We start from the raw sequence: 25,213 nt of genomic DNA on the forward strand, positions 1-25,213 counted from the left end.
CTACTTTCCATGAAGGAGGGATAGGGGAAAGCTCCCTGAGAGGTTCAAAGGGAGGACCTTGCAGAGGCTCAAGAACCAGATTAAGATCCCAAGGATCTACGGGCGCTCGGTACGGAGGAGCCGTATGAGCCACTCCTTGAAGGAAGGTTTTGACCTGAGGACGGGAGGCCAACGTCTTCTGAAATAAAATGGACAGCGCCGAAACTTGACCTTTTAAAGAGCTGAGGGCAAGGCCTGCATCACGCCCTGCCTGAAGAAACGCCAGGACAGAAGGGAGCGAAAAATGTATGGGCAGAATGTCGGTGGACTTGCACCAAGTGAAATAGGCCTTCCAGGTACGGTAATAAACTTTGGAAGACGATGGCTTTCTGGCCCGGATCATAGTATGAATAACTCGATCCGAAAAGCCTGATCGTTTCAAAACCTCGGTTTCAACAGCCACGCCGTTAAATTGAGTGGCCGAGAATTGGAGTGGCAAATCGGACCTTGAGACAGCAGATCTGCCCTGTCTGGAAGCTTCCAGGGGGCGTCCGCGAGAAGGTTGACGATGTCCGTGAACCAAGCCCTTCTGGGCCAATTCGGGGCGATGAGTGACTGGAATTCCTTCCGCCTTGATTTTCTTCAACAGCCTGGGAAGAAGAGGCAGAGGAGGGATTAGGTAGGGGAGCTTGAACTGCGACCAAGGAATGGCCAGAGCGCTGGCGCCCACTGCGAGAGGATCTCGAGCCCTGGATACAAACTTTCCTGTTGAGGCGAGAATCTAGCAGGTCTACGTCCGGGGTTCCCCAACGACGGCATAGCTGAAGAAATACCTCCGGACGTAGGGACCACTCTCCCGCCACTAGACCCGCGCGGCTGAGAAAATCGGCGGCCCAGTTGTCCACGCCAGGAATGTGCACCGCGGATATTGCCGGGACTGAAAGCTCTGCCCAATGAAGAATCTTGGACACTTCTGCCAGGGCTGAGACACTCCGTGTCCCCCCTGGCGGTTGACATATGCCACCGCTGTGGTATTGTCTGTCTGAATCCGGATAGGCAGGCCCTTGAGAAGCCTCTCCCAGTGAACAAGAGACAGATAAATCGCTCGTATCTCGAGGACGTTGATCGGCAGAGTTGACTCCTGAAACGACCATCGACCCTGAACAGTGTGACTGCGGAACACTGCCCCCGGCCGAGGAGGCTGGCATCCGTTGTCACAATCTGCCAGTGAATGGGAAGGAATGGCCGTCCTAGGGAGATGAGAGGAGACATCAGCCACCAATTGAGGGACTGCTTGACCCGGTATGAAAGACGAAATGGGCGGTCCAGGGAAAGAACAGACCTGTTCCACCGAGACAGTATGGCGTGTTGGAGGGGTCTGGAGTGAAATTGGGCAAAGGGAACCGCCTCTGTCGCTGCCACCATCTTTCCCAGGACTTTCATGGTTGTCCGGAGAGATGGAAGTCGTAAGATATGCAGCGCTCGCACATCCCGCTGCAGGGAGCAAGTCTTTTCTTGTGGGAGAAAACCTTCGATAGACGATTGCCGAACAATAGACCCAGAAACACAAGACGTTGTGTCGGAAAAAGGCAGGACTTCCTTTTGTTGATGAGCCACCCGAAATTGGACAGGGTGTCGGGGACGATGGTAAGACTTTGGCGAGCTTGATGAAAGGATGGAGCTTCGATCAGAATGTCGTCGAGGTACGGAAAAAGAACGAGACCTTTGATTCTCAACAAGGCCATTAACGCTGCCATGATCTTCGTAAATACTCTGGGTGCGGTGGCGAGATCGAACGGCAGTGCAACGAATTGGTAATGTTCCTGGCGAATCGCAGGAATTTCTGATGGCCGGAGAATATGGGAACATGTAGATAGGCATCTTGAATGTCTATTTAACGCATGAACTCCTGCGTCTCTATGGAAGCGATTACCGACCAGAGACTCCATTCGGAAATGACGCAGTCGGACTGTCTTGTTGAGTAACTTGAGGTCCAAGATGGGGCGAACTGTACCGCCTTTTTTCGGTACCACAAACAGGTTTGAGTAAAACCCTGTGAACCGTTCTGACTCGGGGACGGGCCCGATAACTCCAGAAGTGAGGAGAGAGGCGATGGACGCAAAGAACCCCGGAACTAAGGCAGGATCTTTTGGAGGTTGGGACTCGAAGAAACGATCCCGGGGATGAGAAATGAACTCTATCTTGTATCCTGATGATACCACCTCCCTGACCCAAGCGTCCTCTACTGAGGCAAGCCAGCCGTCTCTGAAGAAAAGACGTCGACCTCCCAATTGGGAAGGACTCTCGGGGGTTCGTTGATAGTCATGCTGATGTGGACTGTCCAGACCTGGATCCGGAGGTTCTGCCCTGGGAGGAGTGAGATCGCCTGGAGGGAGTGGGTCTGAATGACGCCTTTTTTCTATCCTGGCGTACCTGCGTTTTCTGTTGGTTAGAGAAGTTGTCTGCCGTATTGAAACGGTGGAATGTCCGAAAGGGCCGAAACTGACGTTTTAGCGGAGGTCTGCGAGGCTTGGACTGAGGGAGGAGGGAACTCGGGCCTCCAGTGGCGTCCTAAATAATCTGATCCATCTGGGATCCGAAGAGACGCGCTCCCTGAAAAGGCAGATTGGTAAGAGACTTATCTGAATTCAAATCCGCCTGCCAAGCCTTGAGCCAAATTGTACGTCGGATTGCCACAACGCTGCTTGACGCCTGAACTGCGCAAGACGCGACATCCAAGGAGGCAGAGAGCAGATAATCCCCTGCATGGGAGATCTGGTTGGCCAGTTCGGACAATTGCTCTGGTTGGGCCTTACCTAGGATGCCCCTGCAGAGATCCTCTGCCCAAGTGGCTATGGCCTTCGCTACCCAAGAGGAAGCGAAGGCTGGGCTTAGCACCGCCGCAGCCGCTTCGTATGCTTTGCTAAGGATTCTATAATCCTATCATTCGAATCCTTTAGTGACGCCACACCTGAAATCGGGAGGACCGTGCTGTTAGACAATCTGGACACGGGTGCGTCTACCGAGGGGGAAGCAGACCAGTTGTTGGTGAGCTCCTTGGCAAACGGGTACAGCACGCCGAGGCGCTTCCCTCTTTGAAGGCGCCTGGTCAGATTTTCTCTTTCCCTGGTAAGGATCTTGCCAAACTCAGAGTGGGAGGCGAAGACCCTGGAAGGTGTTTCTGCCCGTCTAAACGAAACCTCCTGTTCTGAGGATTTCGCAGGGGAGTCTGAGATTTCGAAGATGTGGTTAATCGCAGCAATGAGGTTCTGTACCGTAACCTTCATGTCCGCGTCCAGCTCTAAGATCCCTTCGGATGACACATCCGAGAACGCTTCACCTGACTCGGGTCAGGAGGCACGGGAGGGCGACTGCTGGGAAGGACTATGTGGGGATGTGAGGCCAGGAGGGGATCCCGGCCGGTGATCCTGTCTGGGCCTTTGCGGCTTCTGCTGGCTGGCTCAGATGGAGCCTCATGTGACCTGCTGGACCCTGCAGAAGTGTCCAGGGGCAACTTATCAAGGACGGCTACTATGGACTGAGACACCCTGGTGAGGCCTGCCACAGATTGTGAAAGAGACGAGGCCCAACCAGGAATGGGGGGTTCGCTTTCACGTGGCGCAATAGGTGGCTCCTGGACGGAGTCATGCTGAATGGGATTGCTGCAGTCCAGGCAGAGGGGTGGGGGCAGGCGGACGGCCACGCTCAGCCTTAGAGATAGGATAATGAAGGAGAAAAGAAGAAACCTGCGGAAATGCTGGAAGGTTGGGGGACAGAAGGCAGAGAAGGGTGTCAGTCTGCAGTTGCAGAGCTACTCACGATGCGGTGTCCCCAAAGGTGCTGATACACGGCTCGTCTGAAGATGCAGGGCCCCAGCAGAGGAGAACGTGGAATCCCTCTGTGTCTGGCTGACATGGTGATAAAATGGCGGCAGCCTGAGGGAACCAGGATAAACGCGCGCCTTCAAACGAAGAAGATGGGCGGAGCTAGCTGCTGAGGCAAAGAGGGTACCGCCCGCTGCCCACCGCAGGCTCTGAGAGGCGGTGGGTGGTCCTAGAACGGGCGGGAGAGAAGCCCGCCTATGAGAGAGAGAGCAGGGGGGCGTGGCCGCGACGTCAGAGAAGGCCCGAAATGAAGCCGGGGACTAAATTAATGGCGACGGCCGCCTGTCAGCGCGGGGCGGCGCGGAGGTCTCGCAGCATCGCCGCGGCCACCTCCCTACCTATCACCTGGATCCCCTGCCGAAAGCCGAAGAAAGAAGGAGGTGGAGAAGCATAGAACAAGGCCCGCACGAATGCGGCGGCCGCCGGGAGGCGCGGGCGGTGCAGAGACTCCACAGTACTCCCTCGGCGACCGCTCCCAAGAATCCTGAAACCGCCAGGGGGCTGCGTTTTGGACTGCATACTCACCTCCGTTTGCAATAAAGGTACCTGATATATCCCACGCTGTCTGCGTCTTTGTGGTATCCGCGCCTCATCCGACCGACAGGCTCTGGTAGGCGAGTGGGTGGGAGGCGGGGGGCGAGGACTCTCCTGACCGCTGGCACGCACCCGTGCTAAGCTGTGGTCCCGCCACTGAGAGCTATGAGGATACGGGGTGGCAGTACACGCCGTACTCAGTCTCTTGTGGGAGTACAGTAGTGACCATACACACTGTATCCCTCCGGAAACCTGAAAAGGAACGACGCACATCGAGGCAGATATGGGTCTAATGAAAGACCCGTGTCCACCTCCTACTGACACTAAGCTAAACTGAGGAATTTCCTGCCGGTCGGTGGGGTGTACACTGCGGAGGAGGAGCTAACCCTTTTTTTGTGCATAGTGTCAGCCTCCTAGTGGCAGCAGCGTACACCCATGGTCTCTGTGTCCCCCAATAAGGCGAACGAGAAATACGAATTTTTTATTTTCACGCCCGGGCGTTATAAACTTCTGTGAAGCCCTTGGGGGTTCAAAGTTCTCACCACACATCTAGATAAGTTCCTTAGGGGGTCTAGTTTACAAAATGGTGTCATTTGTGGGGGGTTTCCACTGTTTTGGTACATCAGGGGTTTTCCAATCGCGACATGATGTCCGACCTCAATTCAAGCCAAAAACGTCAAATGGCGCTGCTTCCCTTCCGAGCTCTGCCATACGCCCAAATAGTGGTTTACCCCCACATGTGGGGTATCAGCGTACTCAGGACAAATTGCACAATAACTTTTAGGGTCCCGTTACCCTTGGGAAAATAAAAATTGGGGTGAAAAGATCATTTTCGTGGAAAAAATATGATTTTTTAATTGTACCGCTGTACTTTATAAACTTCTGTAAAGCCCTTGTGGGTTCAAAGTTCTCACCACATGTCTAGATAAGTTCTTTGGGGGGTCTAGTTTCCAAAATGGGGTCACTTGTAGGGGGTTTCCACTGTTTAGGTACATCAGGGACTCTCCAAACGTGACATGGCGTCCGATCTGAATTCCAGCCAATTTTGCATTGAAAAAGTCAAACGGCGCTCCTTCCATTCTGAGCTCTGCCATGCGCCGAAACAGTCGTTCCCCCCACATATCAGGTATCAGCGTACTCAGGACAAATTGCACAATAACTTTTGCAGTCCAATTTCTCCTGTTACCCTTGGTAAAATAAAAAAAATTGAACCTGAAGTATTTGTTTTGTGAAAAAAAGTTAGATGTTCATTTTTTTTAAATATTCAAAAAAATTCCTGTGAAGCACCTAAAGGGTTAATAAACTTCTTGAATGTGGTTTTGAGCACCTTAAGGGGTGCAGTTTTTAGAATGGTGTCACTTTTGGGTATTTTCTATCATATAGACCCCTCAAATTGGCTTCAAATGTGATGTGGTCCGTAAAAATAAAATGGTGTTGTAAAAATGAGAAATCGCTGGTCAACTTTTAACCCTTATAACGTCCTAACAAAAAAAAAATTTTGGTTCCAAAATTGTGCTGATGTAAAGTAAACATGTGGGAAATGTTAGTTATCAAGTTTTTTTTGTGCCGTATCTCTGTGATTTAAGGGCATAAAAATTCAAAGTTGGAAAATTGCAAAATTTTTGCCAAATTTCCGTTTTTCTCACAAATAAACGCAAGTTATTTGAATGAAATTTTACCACTATCATGAAGTACAATATGTCACGAGAAAACAATGTCAGAATCACCTGGATCCATGGAAGCGTTCCAGAGTTATGACCTCATAAAGATACAGTGGTCAGAATTGTAAAAATTGGCCCGGTCATGAACGTGCAAACTTCCCTTGGGGGTAAAGGGGTTAAATTTCCACCACTAGCTGATAATGCGTATCAGTCAAAAAAAACGGATCCGGTGGCCTCCGTTTGTGCCACAACGGAAACGGATCCGTTTTTCCACATTCTGGCGGATTTACACTGATGTCAAAAAACGGAAATGTGAAAAAGGCCTTACCAAGGAAGCATGACAAGAATCACACATCAATATGCTCTACTGTAATAAGCCCCGTCCTGATAGACGACGTTCTGGTACATATGTCGGGTGCGGAAGTACGGAGTGGCCTCGCACTATACCAGGGGCATGCCAGCTTTCATAGACAGTGAAAGCAGCTAGCTTTCATCGCTGCCGTTTAACCGTGTATATGTCGCTGTCCATCACCGTCGTATGCACTGGCTCCTATCGGCCCCATATAACGTGATCGCAGGTGGCCGATTGGTTGTCATTGTAGTAAGGGGTTTGCTGAAGGCCCCATAGCTGCCATCTCGGTCCTAATGTGACTGGGCTTCATAGAATATAATTTTGTCTAAATACTGCAATTTACAGAACAAGCAAACAAATGTTCACAGATTCACTTCTCATAAAGGGATGAAGGGGGGAAGGGAGGGGAAAAAATAAAGCCTTTTTGTAGTCTCAATGCTAAAGGAAGTAATAAAAAATATCAACGCATCTACAAGTCCATGGACAGAAAAATAACAAAGTTGCTGATCTCAGAATCAAGCGACAACTTTTTTTTTATTTTTAATTACTTCTAAAAACAAAAACACAACTTTATAAGTTTGGTATCGCTGCAGTTGTACAGACTTGAAGAATCATATTAGCATATATGTGTACAAAAATAAATAAAATCGCCTAGTCTAGAGGGGGTTAAAATTCTTTTACCACTAGCAATTCATACCATCATGTACAGTCTAATAAAAGACCACTTCTTTTCACAACTACCCCCTGTAGTTGACAAACCAGATTACTTTAAATTGTATTAATAATGAGAAATTATTGTAATTTATGCAAATGTATGTAAATTAACATTTTAAAAAGTTTCATTACACTAATTCTAGATGGCAAAATAATTAGTTTGATTACTTGCTTGTGGCCAGCTCGTCACTTCCAGCAATGTGATAATGGCAATAGCTTGGTGCGATCTGACGGTGCTGTTGGCTGTGTCGACACTCTTGATGAAGTGTAATTGCGCAGCACAGATGTTGAACTATATAACCCCGCTGTGAACAGAAATACATTGGCGCTTACCATTCTCACTTTGGAGCACACTGGAGAATTCTTCGGTAAGTGAATACCGTGGTGCATCAGGTCCTGGATACAGACATGTTCAATCGTCTACAATGAAAATAAAATTATGCTATTGGTTCCAAATGGAAAACTAATATCACATGCAAGGAAACTGGAGTCTAAATCCCAGGCTATCAAAATATAAAATCAACCTGATTGGTAATAAAGGTTAATTGCAACGTCAGAAAAAAATGCAATAGGAAGCAATCAAAACATCGTATGAATCAAAATGGCATCAATTAAAATGTCAACTTGCCACACAAAAACTACAAGATCCCATCCAACTCAATCAACTAATGAATTAAAACGTTATGGACCTCTCATCATCACAAGTGTTTGGGCTTTTTTTTCATGAATTTCCAATTATCTTTTGTTCCCAACACTTAAATTAGAACTTAAAGTATGCAAGTTTGGTATCACTGTAACCGTAATGAGCTGAAGAATCATGTTGTGTGGTCATATTTACCGCATAATGAACACCATAAAAACAAAGCTCAAAGAAAACCAGGTGTATAATAGCATTTTACTTTATTTGCAATTTCACCACACTTCCAGAACATCACATGTTAAAATAGATAATGTTCTATTATGTAACCGTTTTATATTCAATATAATCTTCAATAAAACGAGTTAAAAAAGTGGACAGTGTCAGGAAAAAAAAAAAATAAACAAAAGTGGAATAGCAAAAAAAAATATGCCCACTCTTTTAGGGGCTAAACTCACAAAACGATAATGAAATTCCGCATTTACACACCACATCCTCAAGACGTCAAGTATTTAGGCTAAGATAAAAATAAAATAGACAAAATTACCGTTAAAATATCACCAGACCCTTTTTTCCAGGCTCTGAAGTATATTTCTGCAATGTGGTTCATCAATGACCTAGCGACAAAAATAATGAAGACGTCATTACAAAATATAACAAAAATACCATTTAAATCACATTGCTATTCACCATGTCTTTCTGATCTAGTACTGGAGATACCAGGGTGCTGAGGTAAGAAGAGGTGGCTCACACTGCTGTCCACCCTATCTGATTTAATACTGGAGATACCAGGGTGCATGTAGGAAGAGGCTGCTCACACTGCTGACCACGTTTATCTGATCTAATACTGGAGATACCAGGGTGCTGAAGTAAAGGGCCTGTCACACTCAGCGATATCACTAGCAATATCGCTATAACGTCACAGGTTTTGTGACGTTATAGCGATATCGCTAGCGATATCGCTGTGTGTGATACTTACCTCCGACCCGCTCCCCCGCTGCTTATCGCTGATCGCGCAAGAACGTCCTGAACCGTTTCTCATCGTCACTTCCTGTGGAGAGACGAGCGTGGACGCGGGCGGGAGGACGTCAGGATCGCCTAGTGTGACAGGTAAGTAACAACCCCCGACCGCTGCGATGTCGCTGGTGAGATCTGCCTGTGTGGCAGCTCACTAGCAACCACTTAGCGATGCACCAGCGATCCTGACCGCGTCATATCGCTGGTGCTTCGCTAAGTGTGACAGTACCTTAAGAGGAGACTGGTCACACTGCTCACCACCCTGTCTGTCTGTCTGTCTATCTGATATAATACTGGAGATACCAGGATGCTGAGGTAAGAAGAGGCTGCTCACACTGCTGACCACCATGCTTTAAGAATGGCTGTACTGTACATGGTATAGGTTATCAACAGTTCACAGTAGTGGAGCTCTCTATTGCACATGCTCACAGGCAAATGGCCTACTAACATTCAAGGATAGGTTTCTGTCAGTATAGCAAGGTGGTGGCAATCCCTTTAAGTGGAGTTGGTGCAAATAGAGTCACGTGAGAGGGTCCAGTAAACACATCAATGTATCTGTGTCTGTTGGACAAGGAGCTCCAAGAATCACCGTATGGCTTTGTTTGCCACTTGCGTTTTTTTCTGCAGGCAAAACCTGCTCTCTTGGCAGTAGAGAAGCTGCTTACAAAAAGCAGGTGTTGCTGCTTTTTCAGTTACATTTGTCTCTTGTGCATGCGGATACAGTTTAGTGCCTATATGAGTATTCTGCACTAACAAAGCAGCAAAACCTGAGTTTTTGCACATACTCATTTTTTTCTATGGGTGAAAAACACTGCAAAAATGCTGAAATGGACTTGCAGCAGTTTTCCAATTCAGTTAGGAAAAAAAAAAATTATGAGTATGCATGAGGTTTCTGAAATCTCATAGCTTATGCTGGTACTGTAAAAAGCAGCTTTTAATTTGCATTAAAAAAGCAGCAAAAACGCAACTTATGAACATAACCTATAGTTGATAGTTTGCTCGACTCCTCTTTTCATAAGCCAGCCTAGTGCAAAGTCATAATTGTGGTGTAATGCACATGTGGCATGGTGGCCAGACCGGCTATTCGAAAGAAAAGGAACGTGTGTCAGAGATTACAGCCTTGGCCGCCAATGCTGTGTAAGGCTGAGTGCAGACGTACTTTTTGGCCCTGCGGATTTTTCCACGCAGAATGGAAGAAATCCGCAGGTCAAATGACCTGCATTTTTCCTGCGGATTTCTTCCATTTTTCATGCGGTTTTTGTGCGGTTTTCCATCGCGGTTTTCCCCCTGAGGATTTGGTGACAGGGGAGATGGAAAACCGCACAAAAGAAGTAACATGCTGCGGATTTTGCACCGCGGAAAAATCCGCAGCGTCTGCACAGCGTTTTTTTTTACATTGATTTCAAGGCTACTGTACATCACAATGCAGAAATGCAACGTTTCTGCGCGGTAAAATCCGCTGCGGATCCGCTGCAAATCTGCATCGTGTGCACACAGCCTAAAGAATTTGGGATCACAATTGATAAAAAAAATGTTCTTTACTTACTGAGCAGACAAAAGACATGATTAGATGAAAACAATTAAAAAGGCTACAGGTAACCAACAGGGAGACCCACATAAGGACTTATTACCCGCCTCCAATGTGCTCGCTACAGAAACCAAAAAGTAATGATTATGTTGCCCAGCAATTGATCTGTAATATCCTTGAAAATGACAAAAAAGTAGATTTGTGTGTACTCACCGTAAAATCTCTCTTAGCCTCTAATTGGGGGACACAGAACCATGGGTGTTATGCTGTTGTCCACTAGGAGGCGACACTATGCATAATCTGAAAAAAGATTAACTATGGCTACTCCTCTGCAGTATACACCCCTGGACGGCGTCAGCCTTCTCCAGTTTTGTGTTAAAGCATTGGGAGGAACGTAACAATAACAACATAACCATGCCTGTAAGAAGTCTACTATGTACGAGCTCAAAGAACAATGTGAGAACTCAACCGTAACAACAGCCCGTAAGGGCAACAGGGTGGGAGCTGTGTCCCCCAATTAGAGGCTAAGAGAAAGATTTTACGGTGAGTACACAAAAATCTCCTTTACTCTGTCGCCTCATTGGGGGACACAGAACCATGGGACGTCCCAAAGCAGTCCCTGGGTGGGAAGCAATGGACGAATATTGTGCTAGCAGGTCCCTAAACTTGGGGCACTGCTGCCTGCAGAACCCGTCTACCCATGCTCGCATCCGCTGAGGACTGGGTATGAACACACTAGTGTTTCGTAAACGTGTGTAGGCTAGTCCAAGTGGCCGCCTTACACACTTGTGCCGAAGCCTGGTGCCGAATGGCCCAGGAGGCCCCTACTGCCCGAGTAGAGTGTGCCGTGATACTGGCCGGAAGAGGGGAACTGTTAAGTCGGTAGGCCTCATGTATGGTGGTCTTGATCCACCTGGCAAGGGTAGCCTTGGAAGCCGGCAGTCCCTTGCGACCGCCTTCCGGAAGAATGAAGAGGGAATCAGACTTACGGAAGGGTGCAGTCCTGGACACGTAAATCCGCAATGCTCTGACGAGGTCAAGCGTGTGCAGAGCCTTCTCCACTCTATGAACCGGAACCGGACAAAAGGGATGGCAGCGAGATTTCCTCATTTAGGTGGAAAGTGGACACAACCTTCGGAAGGAAGGATGGTACCGTTCGGAGAACCACCTTGTCCTGGTGAAAGGCTAGGAAAGGCCGTCTGCAGGAAAGTGCTGACAATTCCGACACTGCGTAACGAGGTGATTGCCACTAGAAAAACCACTTTCTGTGACAGAATGCAGAGCGGAACTTCTTTAAGGGGTTCGAAGGGTGGTGCCTGCAATGCTGTCAGGACCAGATTGAGGTCCCACGTTTCCAGTGGACGTTTGTAAGGGGGAACCAATCGGGAAACTCCATGGAGGAAAGTCCTTACTTGCGGTTTGGTAGCAATGCGCCTTTGAAAAAGGACTGAAAGCGCTGACACCTGACTCTTAAGCGAGCCTAGGGATAGCTTGGCGTCTAGGTCCGATTGAAGAAAACCTAGTACCTTCGGGAGGGAATAAGGGAGTGGGACTTGTCCGTGAGATTCGCACCAGGAAAAGAAAGCTCTCCAGGTACGATAATAAATCTTGGCGGAGGCTGGCTTCCTTGCCCTGATCATGGTCACAATGACTTCCGGTGAAAACCCTGCCTGGGTTAGAATCCAGGTTTCAAGGACCATGCCGTCAAATTGAGAGCCCCTGAATTCTGATGGTAGAACGGACCTTGAGACAGAAGGTCGTGACGGTCGGGTAGACGCCAGGGGGCGTCTGCTGTAAGTTGAACAATGTCGTCTGGGCCATGTACGTCTGGGCCAATCTAGCGCGATGAGGATGGTTGGAACTCCCTCTTGTTTGATCTTCCTCACGACCCTGGAGATCAGAGGGAGGGGTGGGAAAATGTACAGGAGTTGGAACTGGGACCAGGGCATCCGCTCCGAGCAACCGCGGGTCGTGTGTCCTGGCCATGAAATTGGAGACCTTGGCATTGAGATAGGATGCCATTAGGTCCACACCCGGGGATCCCCAGCGTTGACAGATCTGGTAAAAAATCTCGGGATGGAGAGACCACTCCCCCGAGTCCATTCCTTGCCTGCTGAGAAAGTCGGCTTCCCAGTTTTCTACACCCGGAATGTGGACCGCATAGAGTACCGACCTCGTGTCTTCTTCCCAGTGGAGGATATGTGCCACTTCTCTCATCGCCTGGGCGCTGCGGGTCCCGCCTTGGTGATTCACATATGCCACAGCCGTGGCATTGTCCGACTGTATCCGTATGTGCGAGGCTGCAAGCAAGTGATGAAAGGCTCTCAGTGCCAGGAAGATGGCCCGGATTTCCAGGATATTGATGGGAAAGGTCGCTTCCCTTGGTGACCACTTGCCTTGTGCTCTGTGATGTAGGTGCACAGCCCCCCAGCCTGTCAGGCTTGCATCGGTGGTCAGGACCTTCCATTGACCTGAGAGAAAGGGTTTTCCTCGTGCAAGCGAGATTGGCTTCAGCCACCAATGCAGGGACCTCCTGGTTGACGACGTCAACCGGAACTCCCTGTCGAGGGAGAAGGGATTCCTGTCCCAAGATCTGAGTATGGCTAGTTGAAGAGGCCTGAGGTGAAACTGGGCAAATGGCACTGCCTCTATTGCTGCTGACATCCTGCCGAGGACTCTCATGGCAAACTGGAGAGATCAGGGAGGACTGCGGAGTAGTGTACGAACTCCCAGACAGATGGCCAGTGTCTTGTCCTTGGGAAGGAGCACCAGGCCCCTGGAGGTGTCGAATAACATTCCCAGGAAGGTTAGAGTCTGACTCGGGGTAGTCGACGATTTCTGTAGGTTGACTAACCATCCCAGACGACTCAGTGTGTCTACTGTGATTGAGACACTGACCTCGCATTCCTTGAAGGTGGAAGACTTGATAAGAAGGTCGTCCAGGTACGGGAAGACTAGAATGCCTCTTGAGTGCAGAACGTCCATGGTTGCTGCCATGACCTTGGTAAACGTTCTTGGAGCCGTGGCGAGTCCGAACGGAAGGGCGACAAACTGGTAGTGGCTTTGGTTGACCGCGAACCTGAGAAACCTTTGAAGGGCGGGAGCAATTGGTATGTGCAGATATGCGTCTTGTATGTCTATGGAGGCAAGGTATTCTCCCTGCTCCATGGATGCAATGATAGACCAGAGGGACTCCATGCGGAAATGACAGACCCGTACATATTTGTTGAGCTGTTTTAGGTCTAGTATGGGCCGAACGCTGCCTCCTTTCTTGGGAACTACGAACAGATTGGAGTAGAACCCTCGGAATCTTTCGCTCGTGGGAACTGGCACCACGACTCCTGCTTGAAGGAGAGAGGAGACCGCTTGGTGGAAGGCACGAGCCTTGTCTGATGGTTCGGAGGGATAGAGAGGAAGAACCAGTTTGGTGGAGTGGAAGTAAACTATCTTGTATCCGGAAGACACTATTTCCCTGACCCACCTGTCTTCTGTAATAGGCAGCCAGACTTGCTGAAAGAGTAAAAGTCGCCCGCCTACTGGTTGGGTGTCTTCCAGAGTTCGTGAGTCATGATGAAGCGAAGTTCTGAGATTTTCCTCCCTTGGGTTTCGTTTGGCCTGCTTTTGACTGCCAAGTCCTGTCCGGTCTCTGCGCCGTCCGTGGGTAGTCCCTGCATGGAGAGCGGTTACGGTTTTGCGCTGGGCGCGAGACGGACCAGCCCGAAGAATTCCGAAATGATCGGAATCGTGTCTGGTTTCTTCGTTTAAACGTGCGTTTCGGTTTTAGTTGAGGGAGAGAGGTACTCTTACCCCCAGTGGCATTGGCTATCATTGTGTCCAACTTTTCGCCGAAAAGCCTTCCAGTAAGGTACGGAAGATGCGTGAGGGACTTCTTTGAGGCCGCATCCGCTTTCCATTCTCGCAGCCAGAGGATACGCCGAATCGTAATGGTGTTTGCTGCTATCCCCGCTAGACCTCTTGCTGAGTCTAGGGCTGCATGAAGCATGTAGTCTGCTACCACTGCTATCTGGACCGCTTGGTCCAAGAGCCCGGCATTTGAAGCTTGAAGACCCTCCTGTAGTTTTTTGGCCCAAGCCAGGATGGCCTTGGCCGCCCAAACTGAAGTGAACACAGGGGCCAGGGAGGCCCCTGCTGCCTCGAAAATGGAACGAGCCATGCGTTCTACTTGCCGGTCTGCTGTGTCCCTGAGGGTTGAGCTGTCTGGCAGAGAGAGTAAGGTCTGCGCTGCTTGTCTAGATACTGGGGGGTCCACTTCAGGTGTATCTGTCCACTGTTTGGTGTCTTTCTGTGAGAAGGGGTAAATCGCTTCGAAATATTTGCGATCAGCACATTTTTTCTCAGGCTGCGAAAACTGCTTAGTAAGTATCTCCTGAAACTCATGGTGCTTAAAGAAGACCTTAGGTGGTGTCTGAACACTTTCGAAACAAATCTTATGTTCTGGGGCTTCCGGGGCTGGCTCTGAAATTTCCAGCACCCGACGGATGGCAGAGATTATGTCCTCAACTAGCGCTGTATTGCTAGGGGGAGAAGGTACCACGGACCTCTCCGTTTCGTTGTCTGAGTCGGAATCACAGATGCCTTCCGAATCCTGTGTATCACTAAGGTGATCTCTGGTGGGCGACCTGGGGCGGGGATCTCTGTGGTGACCTGCATTGTCTGTCTCTGACAGGGGACTGCCTAGGGGACCCGGAATGACGGTGTCTCTCCCTGGGGGACCTTGTGCTATAGGACGACTCAGGTGATCGTGACCTGTGGGTCCGCTTACGTCTGTGAGAGTCGGAAGCAGCATGTTCCTGAGACAAGTTGTCCGTTTGCTGGGTAACGTTCATAGCCGGGACCCGACCCTGCAGAGCTTGCAGCAATGTGGCGGTTAAGTTATCTATGGACTGTGTCATAGACTGTGACATCTGAGTAGCCCATTCCGGCGTGGTATCTGACACTGAAGCGTTGGTAGGGACTCCCTGGGGTTCTGACCAAGAGTTCTGGATGCAATCCCGGCAGTGCGGATACGTGCTGCCACTGGGGAGCGTGGCTTTGCAGGCTGTGCAGAATGCATAGAAACATTCCTGCCTGGTTCTCTTTCTTGAGCCCGGCATAGTGCACAGAGGCTGGCTATCAGGGATCCTACAGGGGTGGCTACGCAGAGGGAACCCACAGAGAGCCTTATAGGAAGTATGGATTCACAGCTGAGTAAAGAGAACCCAGCTGTGAGCTTACCCCACCAGTGTGCCCCTAGGTCCAGCGCCTACAGATCCCAGTTCTGTGCCCCCCAGAGACTGCTGTGGTTCTCCTCTGTTGGAGGTGTCCGTTATCAGGATGTCTGCAGCCAAAAAAATGGCCACCGGGACGCTGAGTAGAGGAAGGAGGGGGCGGAGAGCTGAAAAGGGCACGCTGGGTTATGTAGAAACGCACCCTTTCTCCCTCGATCAGCCCCTTCTATGACACTATAGAGTGTCATTTTAGTCATCCGGGGGGCGGGGAAAAGGCGGCGGCTTCAGCTAGGCCGAAGCCGCGGTCTCAAGTAGAGGCCTGATGTCCAGGAGGGCTCAAGAGCGGCGCGGTAGTCCGGGAGGGGGTCAGATTTGTACCAGACCCCCCCGGAATGGGCGACTGGCTAGTGGTGGGGGCAGCAGGGGTAGCGGTTCCTGTTTGGGGGGTCCCTGGAGCGCCATGGAGCCGCTGCTGCTGCAGAGACAGGGGCGCAGAAAGCCCTGTCTCTGCTGTGCCATGTCTGCCCCCGGTCACTATATGCCCCTATGCTGGCACTCACATGGCCCCCCTCTCTCTATATGCCTCCCTGCTGGTACGCACACGGCCCCCCGTCCCTATATTCCCCCTGCTGGCACACATTGTCCCCCCATCCCTATATTCCCCCCCTGCTGGCATTCACACACCCCCGTCCCTATGTTCCCCCCTGCTGGCACACATTGTCCCCCCCGGTCCTATAATCCCCCCTGCTGGCACACATTGTCCCCCCCCCGGTCCTATAATCCCCCCTGCTGGCACACATTGTCCCCCCCGGTCCTATAATCCCCCCTGCTGGCACACATTGTCCCCCCTCCATATAATCCCCCCCTCTCCATATATTCCCCCCTGCTGGCACACATTGTCCCCCCCCTCCATATACTCCCCCCTGCTGGCACACATTGTCCCCCCTCCATATATTCCCCCCTGCTGGCACATATTGCCCCCTCCCATCCCTATATTCCCCCTGCTGGCACACATGGCCCCTCGTTCATATATTTCCCCCTGCTGGCACACATTGTCCCCCCATCCCTATATTTCCCCCTGCTGTCACACATGGCCCCCTGTCCCTATATTTCCCCCCTGCTGGCAAGCACATGCTAAAATAATAAACAGTTAACTCACCTATTGATGATAGCTCCTGCTCCCAGCTCCCTCGTGGCTTACCTGTGTCTGTGCTGAGTCTGCGGTCATCCTCCTCCTGCAGGGCGCACGCAGCTGCTGCTCATTCAGGCAGCTCATTGTAGCCACAGGACCTTCCATGATGTGACCAATAGGAGCTGCTCAGCTGCGGTCATGTGACTCGCAGTGCACACTGGGAGTCATGTGACAGCAGGTCCTATGGTCACATCATGCAAAGTCCTGAAGCGATGAGCTGCCTGAATGAGCTGCTGCTGCCGCTCGCCCTGCAGGAGGATGATAGCAGACTGGACACAGGAAAGCCATTGGGGAGCTGGGAGCAGGAGTGATCATCAGTAAGTGTTTATAGTGATGGGGGTGATTGCAGGCACATTTAATATGCACCGCTCCCCTGTCTACCATCTCGGCGCTGTTTCAGCACCAAGGTGATGGACAGTGGGTGAAGTGAATATTACATGAGCCTAACGAGCGGGAGCACAGGACCTCCTGCTGTCTCTGCAGCCCCCATCCAGCCCACCCCAGCCCCCTGACTCAAAGCCAGAGCCGCCCCCCACTCTATAGCACAGCAGCACACAGATTCGCTTTATAAGACGCACCCCCCACTTTCCCCCAAAATTTGGGGGAACACAAGTGCGTCTTATAAAGCGAAAAATACGGTAATGCAAATGAGTTGCTGCTAGATTCATAGAGTGAAAATGATATCACAGATAAGACTGTGAAACTGTCAATACCAAAATAGGCTGAAGAATACTAGAGCGGTGATGTATTCAGAATGAGCCTGATAAGCATTCCAAAAAAGCAGACATCCTAGTAACTATATAGAATCAATCATGGCCAGTCAAAGCATTCAGCCACAAGCAGGAAACCACATTAAAAAAAAAAAAAAAACAACTTACTTTGGAAAACACTGCAGCTGATTTTTGATGGTCTCATGAATCAGCTTAATGAAGTTAACATCTAAACTAAACAGAAAGCTGAGAAATCTCCGTCCCTGCGAGAACAATTAAAGAACAGAAATTACAAAATTAAAGAACAGTTTGAAAAAAAAACAAACTTGCAAATTCTGGCTGAAAAAACTGACCTCAGGAAAGATACATTGCTACCAAACATAGACCCATCTGCCTAATAATGTCTGGATCCCCCTTGTACAGCAGTTTAACCTGTTGAGGTGTGGACTTCACAAGACCCGAGAAGGTGTTTGTGTTATTTGGTACCAAGATCATTAGATCAGTAACCTCCTCCTAAGCTGTGAGGTGACACTTCCATCAACAGGACTTATCCCAAAATTAAAAAAAACAAACTCTGGATGAGGATGTACCCAGACTTTACCTTATATCCTACCCTAGCACCCTGTGATGGGAGCCCATCACTGGCCACATTTATGATGCAATAGCCTATGCTGCAGTCATATTTTGTTTTTTATTTATAGTCTTCTGCATGATTATTTAAAAATGTAATAATCTAGGATGAAGGCATATAAGCTAAATGTTCAGTAGATCATAAAAAAGAAATTACTGAGAAAACATTTAAAAGGGATTGTCTGGCCCACATCAATAAGTCTGCAGGCACTGTGTGTGCGTGCACACATATGAATCCCCCCCCCAGTGTGCGCACCCAATTGTCGTCTACTGATTGGCCCCCGTCAATAATCGGGGAGCGGCCTCACTCAATACCAGTGTATGGAGAGTGAGGCTGCACCCTCTAGACGAGCTCTGTCAGCGAGTATGATTAACGTACATATACCCTCTGGTCCCGACTCAGAAACCGGTGAATCCCCACCATGCGTGCTGTGGGGGAATCATAAGTCTGAAATTACGCAAACTGTAAGGATTCCACGTTGCTGCCTCTTCGAAGAGGGGATCACAGCTTCTTATCCACTTTTCTCAGAATTGAGAGAAGAGGATAAGAAGCTAGTCGGCATGTGACCTTGGGCAACTATTTGCAGTCACATAACTGCAGCTCGCGCTGGGAATTGAGATAGTGACGATGTGTATATGGCACGCTGCCATGTTTGGGCAATCTGCAGGGGCAACAAGTGACTATAGAAATTTACACTGTTCTCAGAAAAACCCCTGTAAAAAATTATTGAAATGTACATAGAAAAAAGTCTGCATGTAGAAGTTTTCATTGTGTATCTATAATTATATCTTGTTTTTATTCACTATGTGCTGCCTTCTTAACAGGTCCTGCCTACTGGCTGAGAGGTGCATGTTAAAATCCCACACAATTGCTCAAAAAACACTGCTCAGCAGACAGGTGTGCCAAGTCCTTGAATGAGCACGCGGACCCGGGTACGGGCCTTCCTAAGAGCAGATGTTTCAGCTACCGTGTGTTGGGGGGGTCACATGATAGACCCCCCTAAAAATTAGCATAACATGTTATGAAAGGAGTAGATAGTACATAAAAATATATAACGATGGTAACCTCTAACAATAATATATGATTATAAACTAAAATACTATCATTGTAGTGTAACAAGGACACGAGTACCTCTTCTCTTTTAATGTGGTTAACAGCCATAAAACACTGAAGTAATAAATCCTTCACATCGCTGCTCTCAGCCGATGTGTAATTAAAGCTCAGAAGAGATGAATGTAGTTGCCACAAGCGAGCGATGTCCGCGACCTGGTAATAGGAAGGATGCAGAGACTTAGAAAACTCATTTTCAATTCTGATTCAATATCACAAAAGGTGAAGGGTTTACATTTACATATAATTTTAACACATTTTAATAAAAGGTAATCTATAAAAGAAAAATAGAGGTTACACTGCATATTTCACAGAAGGGTAAAAATACTCCTCTTGGCATTACTGAAGAGCAAGTAATTTGCAATATTCCAAATCTGTAATAGTAATAAGTTATGGTGACTTAAGAGCCTGCCATTTACGAATGTAAGTGTGCACTAATTAGAAAGAATACAGTGGACTACAGTGTGACAGTCTGTATACACGACGATTGTTGTCCCCTACAGTATACAAGCTAGTACCACGGACAAACAGTACCCAGTGCAACAGAAGCAGGAGGAGCGGCAGCTCCAGTGGTGGCGAGGTGTCACTGCAGGCTGTAAATCTTCTGGAAGAGATGGGTTTTCAAGTTCCGATAGAAAGTTCATAATGTGGATAATCGGACGTGTTGGAGTGCAGAATTCCAGAGGATGGAGGATACTAGGGAGACGTTGTACAGTCGATTGAGTGATAAAAGTATAAGTGTGGAGGAGAGAAGATGGTCTTGGGAGGACAAGAGGTTACGTGTTGGAAGATATCGGGAGATTAGTTTGGAGGCAAGTGGAGGAGGCTGACTACAGACAGCTTTGTAGGTCATTGTTAGTATGAACTGGCTATGTTGCAGATTTGGCAGCCAATGAAGGGATTTTCAGAGGGGAGAAGCAGAGGAGTAACCTATTTGTACAAAAGACCAAGTTTTATACTCCTGAGAGCTCATTGACTACAAAGGCCTGGTTCACATTTCCGTTTTTTGACGTCAGTCAAAATCCGCCACTTTTAGAAACAAACGGATCTGCCCCTTTTTTGGTGGATCAGTTTTTTTCCCCCATAGACTTACATTAGTGGTGGATTTTGACTGACGGTCGTCCATCTCATCCATTTTTTGACGGATTCGTCAGAATTCTAGTGGCTCCCGGGCGGAGGAGACGGACTCTGAAACGTTTTTTCAGAGCGACGGTCCGCTACTTTGCATTGCGCATGCCCGCCAGATTTGCTGTGGCAGGGATTTTAACCCGGAATAGCGTTCCGGAAAGGCCGCGAAGAAAGAAAAATAAAATCAATCTCTCTCGTTTTTCCGCGGTTGCTTTAAATTTCACCCTCTTGCCGGCTGCAGCGGATCAGTATACAAAACGGATCCAGTGGCATCAGTTTGGCCCATGATGGAGACGGATCCGTTTTTTAAACGCCTGGCGGATTTTGACTGACCTTGAAAGACGGAGATGTGAAACAGGCCAAAGGAAATGTAAATGTGAAAGATTTCGCCATTAGTTGATGACTACTTTTCTTCTGCTCTTTGCCAAAGTTAGCCAAGTGGTACTGACCAGTGCAGCTAATCAGTGCCCTCATCAGTTACGTGCAGTGCCACTGACATCATGACTCATAGATGTGCGGTGATGTTGGTGACACGACAGGTGAACGCAGAGGTCATTGACCGGCTACAAGGGGTCATCACTTGCACAGAAAGATCGTGAGATCGCCAAAGCCTTGGTAATGGATTACTGGGGAAAAGTAGTGAGTATAGAATATTTTGGTATTGTATCAGATCTGCTGCTGTTGTCATGCTTTTCTTAAAGGTATGGTATCTGCTTTAACAGCGACTCTCAGCTTTAATGTGGCAGATACACAGGATATCTAGACATTTTTTAATAATGACTTCCACAACTTGGTACATACCAGACACTTTGCATCAAGCGACTTAGCCAGAAGCAAAACAATAGCAGTTTTTCCAAACTCCTCCTTCCCTTCCAGACCCTTTTCCCACCAAGTTTCACAAAGACGCTGGATGGCGACACGCACCCGAGACTCTGATGTTGGCAAAGCATCCAAAAGTTCTGAAAAGAAGTATAATGTTAGTCTCTGGATAGCAGAATGCACCAGGAAATATTAACCAAAGAGAATGAAAAGCAAAACTAAACTGGTCCCCACTAGTGTCTGCTCAGATGTCCTGTGCAGAGTCCTCTCCACTTTCATTTTTTTATGGCCTGCGTATATTTCTACTGATTATGGGAATAGGCAGCGAGGTTATTAGAGAACTGGCGGTCTGCAATACCAAGACAGGTTATTACACTTGGGGTTATTTAGGTTGGAAAATCGAAGGCTTAGGGGTGATCTTATTACAATGTATAAATATATGCGGGGACAATACAAAGACCTTTCTAATGATCTTTTTACTCTTAGACCTGTGACGGGGACAAGGCGGCATCCTCTACATCTGGAGGAAAGAAGGTTTAAGCATACTAACAGACGCGGATTCTTTACTGTAAGAGCAGTGAGACTGGAACTCTCTGCCATATGATGTTGTAATGAGTGATTCCCGACTAAAATTTAAGAGGGGACTGGATGCCTTTCTTGAAAAGTATAATATTACAGGGTATATCCACTAGTTTCCTTAATATTGCGTTGATCCACGGAGCGAGTCTGATTGCCGAATGTGGAGTCGGGAAGGAATTGTTTTCCCCAATGTGAAGCTGTTTGCCACATGGGGTTTTTTTTGCCTTCCTCTGGATCAACATGTTGACGAGATTTCTCTTTTGTTCCTGCACCTTTCTGCTCCTGAGATATGGCTCCCCCTTCCTTGAAAATAAATCTAGTCTTTTAGCCAAATGGGTGCTGTCCTCAACTCTTCTTTATGGAAGTCCACTTGAGGACCATGCTCTGTTGGCTATGAGACTAGATTTATATATAGGAAAGATGCAGTCTTATCTCAGAAACAGAGGCTCAAGAACCAAAGAAAACCACCAGATTCTGGAGATCAGCGACATTCTACAGCAGGTAAAATAAAATGAGGTATTTATGGCAAGTGTTCCTCTTTAATGAAGTAAATACATAATTTGCTGCTCTGGATAAAGTGGAAAATCCGCGTTGCACCCTGCTGATGACTCGTCTGAGGTTGGTACTAGACGTTGTGAGGTGGCGTTACTCACTGTTTCTTTCTCCACCCCCTGACAAGGTCTTCTTTCACAGACGCTACGGCTGTGGCGGAGACAGAAGCAGAGAGCCAGCGTTGCAATCATCTCTCACAGCGTCTATCACCCTTGATGTCTTCAGAGGGGAAAAACCTATTGAGTAACCGCAGCACTGCCCCCTGATGATGTCCTGTTCCCAGTGGGGTGATGGACACTGTGAGGAGAGTAGCAGCAGCCTGCTAAAACTATTCTTAAATGAAACGTCACAGGAAGTACAGTAAAAAAGCAAAAACAACAAACTTTTAGAGATTAGGTAGATAGGGAGAAGTGTAGGGTAATTTGTAATAAAACAAATTACAAAAGAGGTGAGGGTGTAAAGATTAATAGGAAATACATTTTAGATGCCAGACCACCCCCATGGAACAGACACTTCTCTTTCTCGGCCTTTTCTCAGGCTCTGTTTCATAGTGCCTACGGTTTGGATCCCGTTAAAATGTAATAAAAGCACCATCAATGGCCAAATACAGAGGTGACTATTTAGTCCGGATTCATCAAAGGATTTCTGGCAGAATTCTGGCATAACACTCCTTAAAATGTTCAAAGTTCAAATGTTCAAAGTTTCTGCACAACTCGAAACTGTAGAAAAATGTCATGATACTTGGTGGTTTTACGCCAGTCCCGGCAAATTGGGCAGAGCTGGAGAGGGATGGGCCAAAAAATTGATCATAATTTACGGAAAAAAGTGGCATTAACTACTCCAAATTCATAGCTGGAGTAACAATTTTGTTGGAAGGAAACATCTTGTAATAAATTTGGCGCACCTTACTCCAGCGATCTTTTCAATAAGACCAGTGTGCAAAATGCCAGTTTCAAGAAATTCGCACCCATAATGTGGCTTTATCACTGCTGCTGCATATGGGATCCACCGCTGGATATCATTAGTGCCTGGCAGACCTCCAATGGTGTTGAGTGTGGCTGGTCAAAGCAATTTATTGTCTGGAAACTTTTCAAATGAATAAGGATTGTGCAAATCAGAAATTGTGAGAGCAGGAGTTTTATTCTATCTATCCTGAATTCATCTTAGTTTCTTTCTACATGCATTTCTTTCCTTCCAAGATGGAGTCCATAATCAGATAAGGTGGCTCAGCAATGTCTTTGTGTAAAGACATAAAAATCAGAGAAAAAAAAACTTAAGAGGCTAGTACGACCCCTAGACAACAAGCTGGGTGTCAAGGGTGTTAACTTAGCCAATTAGAAGTATGTATGCTAATGCCAGCACATTTTTAAAGATAAGCTGAGTCAATTATATTATTACAAAGCATGAATACTAATAGCCTATATAAAGACTAATCGTATGATGTAATAAAGAGTTCTGTTATGATACTAAGAGCTTAAGTGTGGCTCTCTCTCTTTGTACATGTACTTGGATTTTACAATTTAATTTGGAGCAGACACAATGCCTCAGAACATTCCACAATACGTGGCGACGACAAAACGTTCTCATTACTTTGGGTCAATAAAATGTGAGGGGAGAAAAAAAGAAAACTTACCATTGAGAATGGCAGCACATTCTAGGAGTGCTCCGTAGGTGGTGTCATCATCTATTACAGACAAAGAAAGTGTGGCAACTGTGGTCACTCCGTATATAACATCCATTGTTTGTTTCTGAGAAAACAAAAAAAAAAACAAAACAAATTATGTGACTATTTCACCGATCACAGTAAAGAGAAGATGTTTAATAGGACGGATCCCCCCTGACATACACACTGCACTCCTCTGGCACAGCCGTCATCTGCAGGCTTTTCTGGCTTCACAATCACTGCGTGATATTATTAGCCTCTGTCCATTTATATAGCCAAGTACTTACTACGGCTAGGACTTCTGGCCTCCAGTGACAATGAAGGTACTGTCACACTAAGCGATATCGCTAGCAATATCGCTATAACTTGTGACGTTATAGCGATATTGCTAGCGACATCGCTGTGTGTGATACTTACCTCCGACCGCTCCCCCGCTGGTTATCGCTGATCGTGCAAGAACATTCAGGACTGTTTCTCGTAGTCAGCTTCCTGTGGAGAGACGAGCGTGGAGCCTGGCGGGAGGACGCAGGATCGCCTCGTCTGACAGGTAAGTAATGACCCCCAACCGCTGCTATGTCGCTGGTGAGATCTGCCTGTGTGGCAGCACACTAGCGGCCACTTAGCGATGTACCAGCGATCCTGACCGCGTCATATCGCTTGTCGGGATCGCTCTTACATCGATAAGTGACAGTACCTTGAAGCATGCATGCGTCTACAATAAGGAAAGAAAAAAAAAAAAAAGAAAATCAAGTATGCTGAAATCCAACATGCTCAATCCTTCCTTTAGCACTTCATCTGCAATCAGCAGGGTGGGTAAACCACCATACACACCAGATGGACGGCTGATCATACTGCAAGCAACGGATTCAGATAGGGATTGTCAGCTTTGTTTTAAAGTTACTGTAGTATAGAGTTGCTTAATATATATATTTAATAGGCCTCCAGGGCTGTCAATCCAAAGCCTACTGGGTCACCTTTTCTTGATGCAATCATGGGGGCTTTGATGGATTTCCATTTGAAGACCTTCCTGTCTGTCTGCCATGGTATTGCGACTTTGAAGCCCTGCCTGTATATGGGCTTCATAGCCCAACATTTATATACTGCAATAGTGCAACATGGTATAGAAAAACTAAGAACTGAAAACGTAATGACAAATAGCAGCTTTCCAGACTAATTGAATTTCTTTATCAGGTGTAATATCTATTAAAAACACATGTGACATGCACAAATGTGAACACGTTGGACAGACAACGCTCACACCACCCATTAACTAAGATACAACAAGAGAACACAGA

The 25,213-nt window shown here is 47.7% G+C and overlaps 1 protein-coding gene across 1 annotated transcript in view; it reads right to left on the reverse strand.

Moving 5' to 3' along the window:
- Positions 1–25,213, reverse strand: part of NCAPG2 (non-SMC condensin II complex subunit G2) — a 117,756-nt gene that overhangs the window by 63,564 nt on the left and 28,979 nt on the right. The window contains exons 4-9 of the mRNA XM_073581609.1: positions 23,889–24,003; positions 21,107–21,264; positions 19,199–19,333; positions 17,605–17,699; positions 8,309–8,378; positions 7,458–7,544 (exon numbers count right to left, since the gene is read on the reverse strand). Coding sequence (XP_073437710.1) covers positions 7,458–7,544; positions 8,309–8,378; positions 17,605–17,699; positions 19,199–19,333; positions 21,107–21,264; positions 23,889–24,003 — 660 coding nt within the window. The remainder of the gene's footprint in view (positions 1–7,457; positions 7,545–8,308; positions 8,379–17,604; positions 17,700–19,198; positions 19,334–21,106; positions 21,265–23,888; positions 24,004–25,213) is intronic.

Source organism: Dendrobates tinctorius, unplaced genomic scaffold (genome assembly GCF_039654945.1).
Source record: "Dendrobates tinctorius isolate UK_male_01 unplaced genomic scaffold, ASM3965494v1 ptg000070l, whole genome shotgun sequence".
Lineage (NCBI taxonomy): Eukaryota > Metazoa > Chordata > Amphibia > Anura > Dendrobatidae > Dendrobates > Dendrobates tinctorius.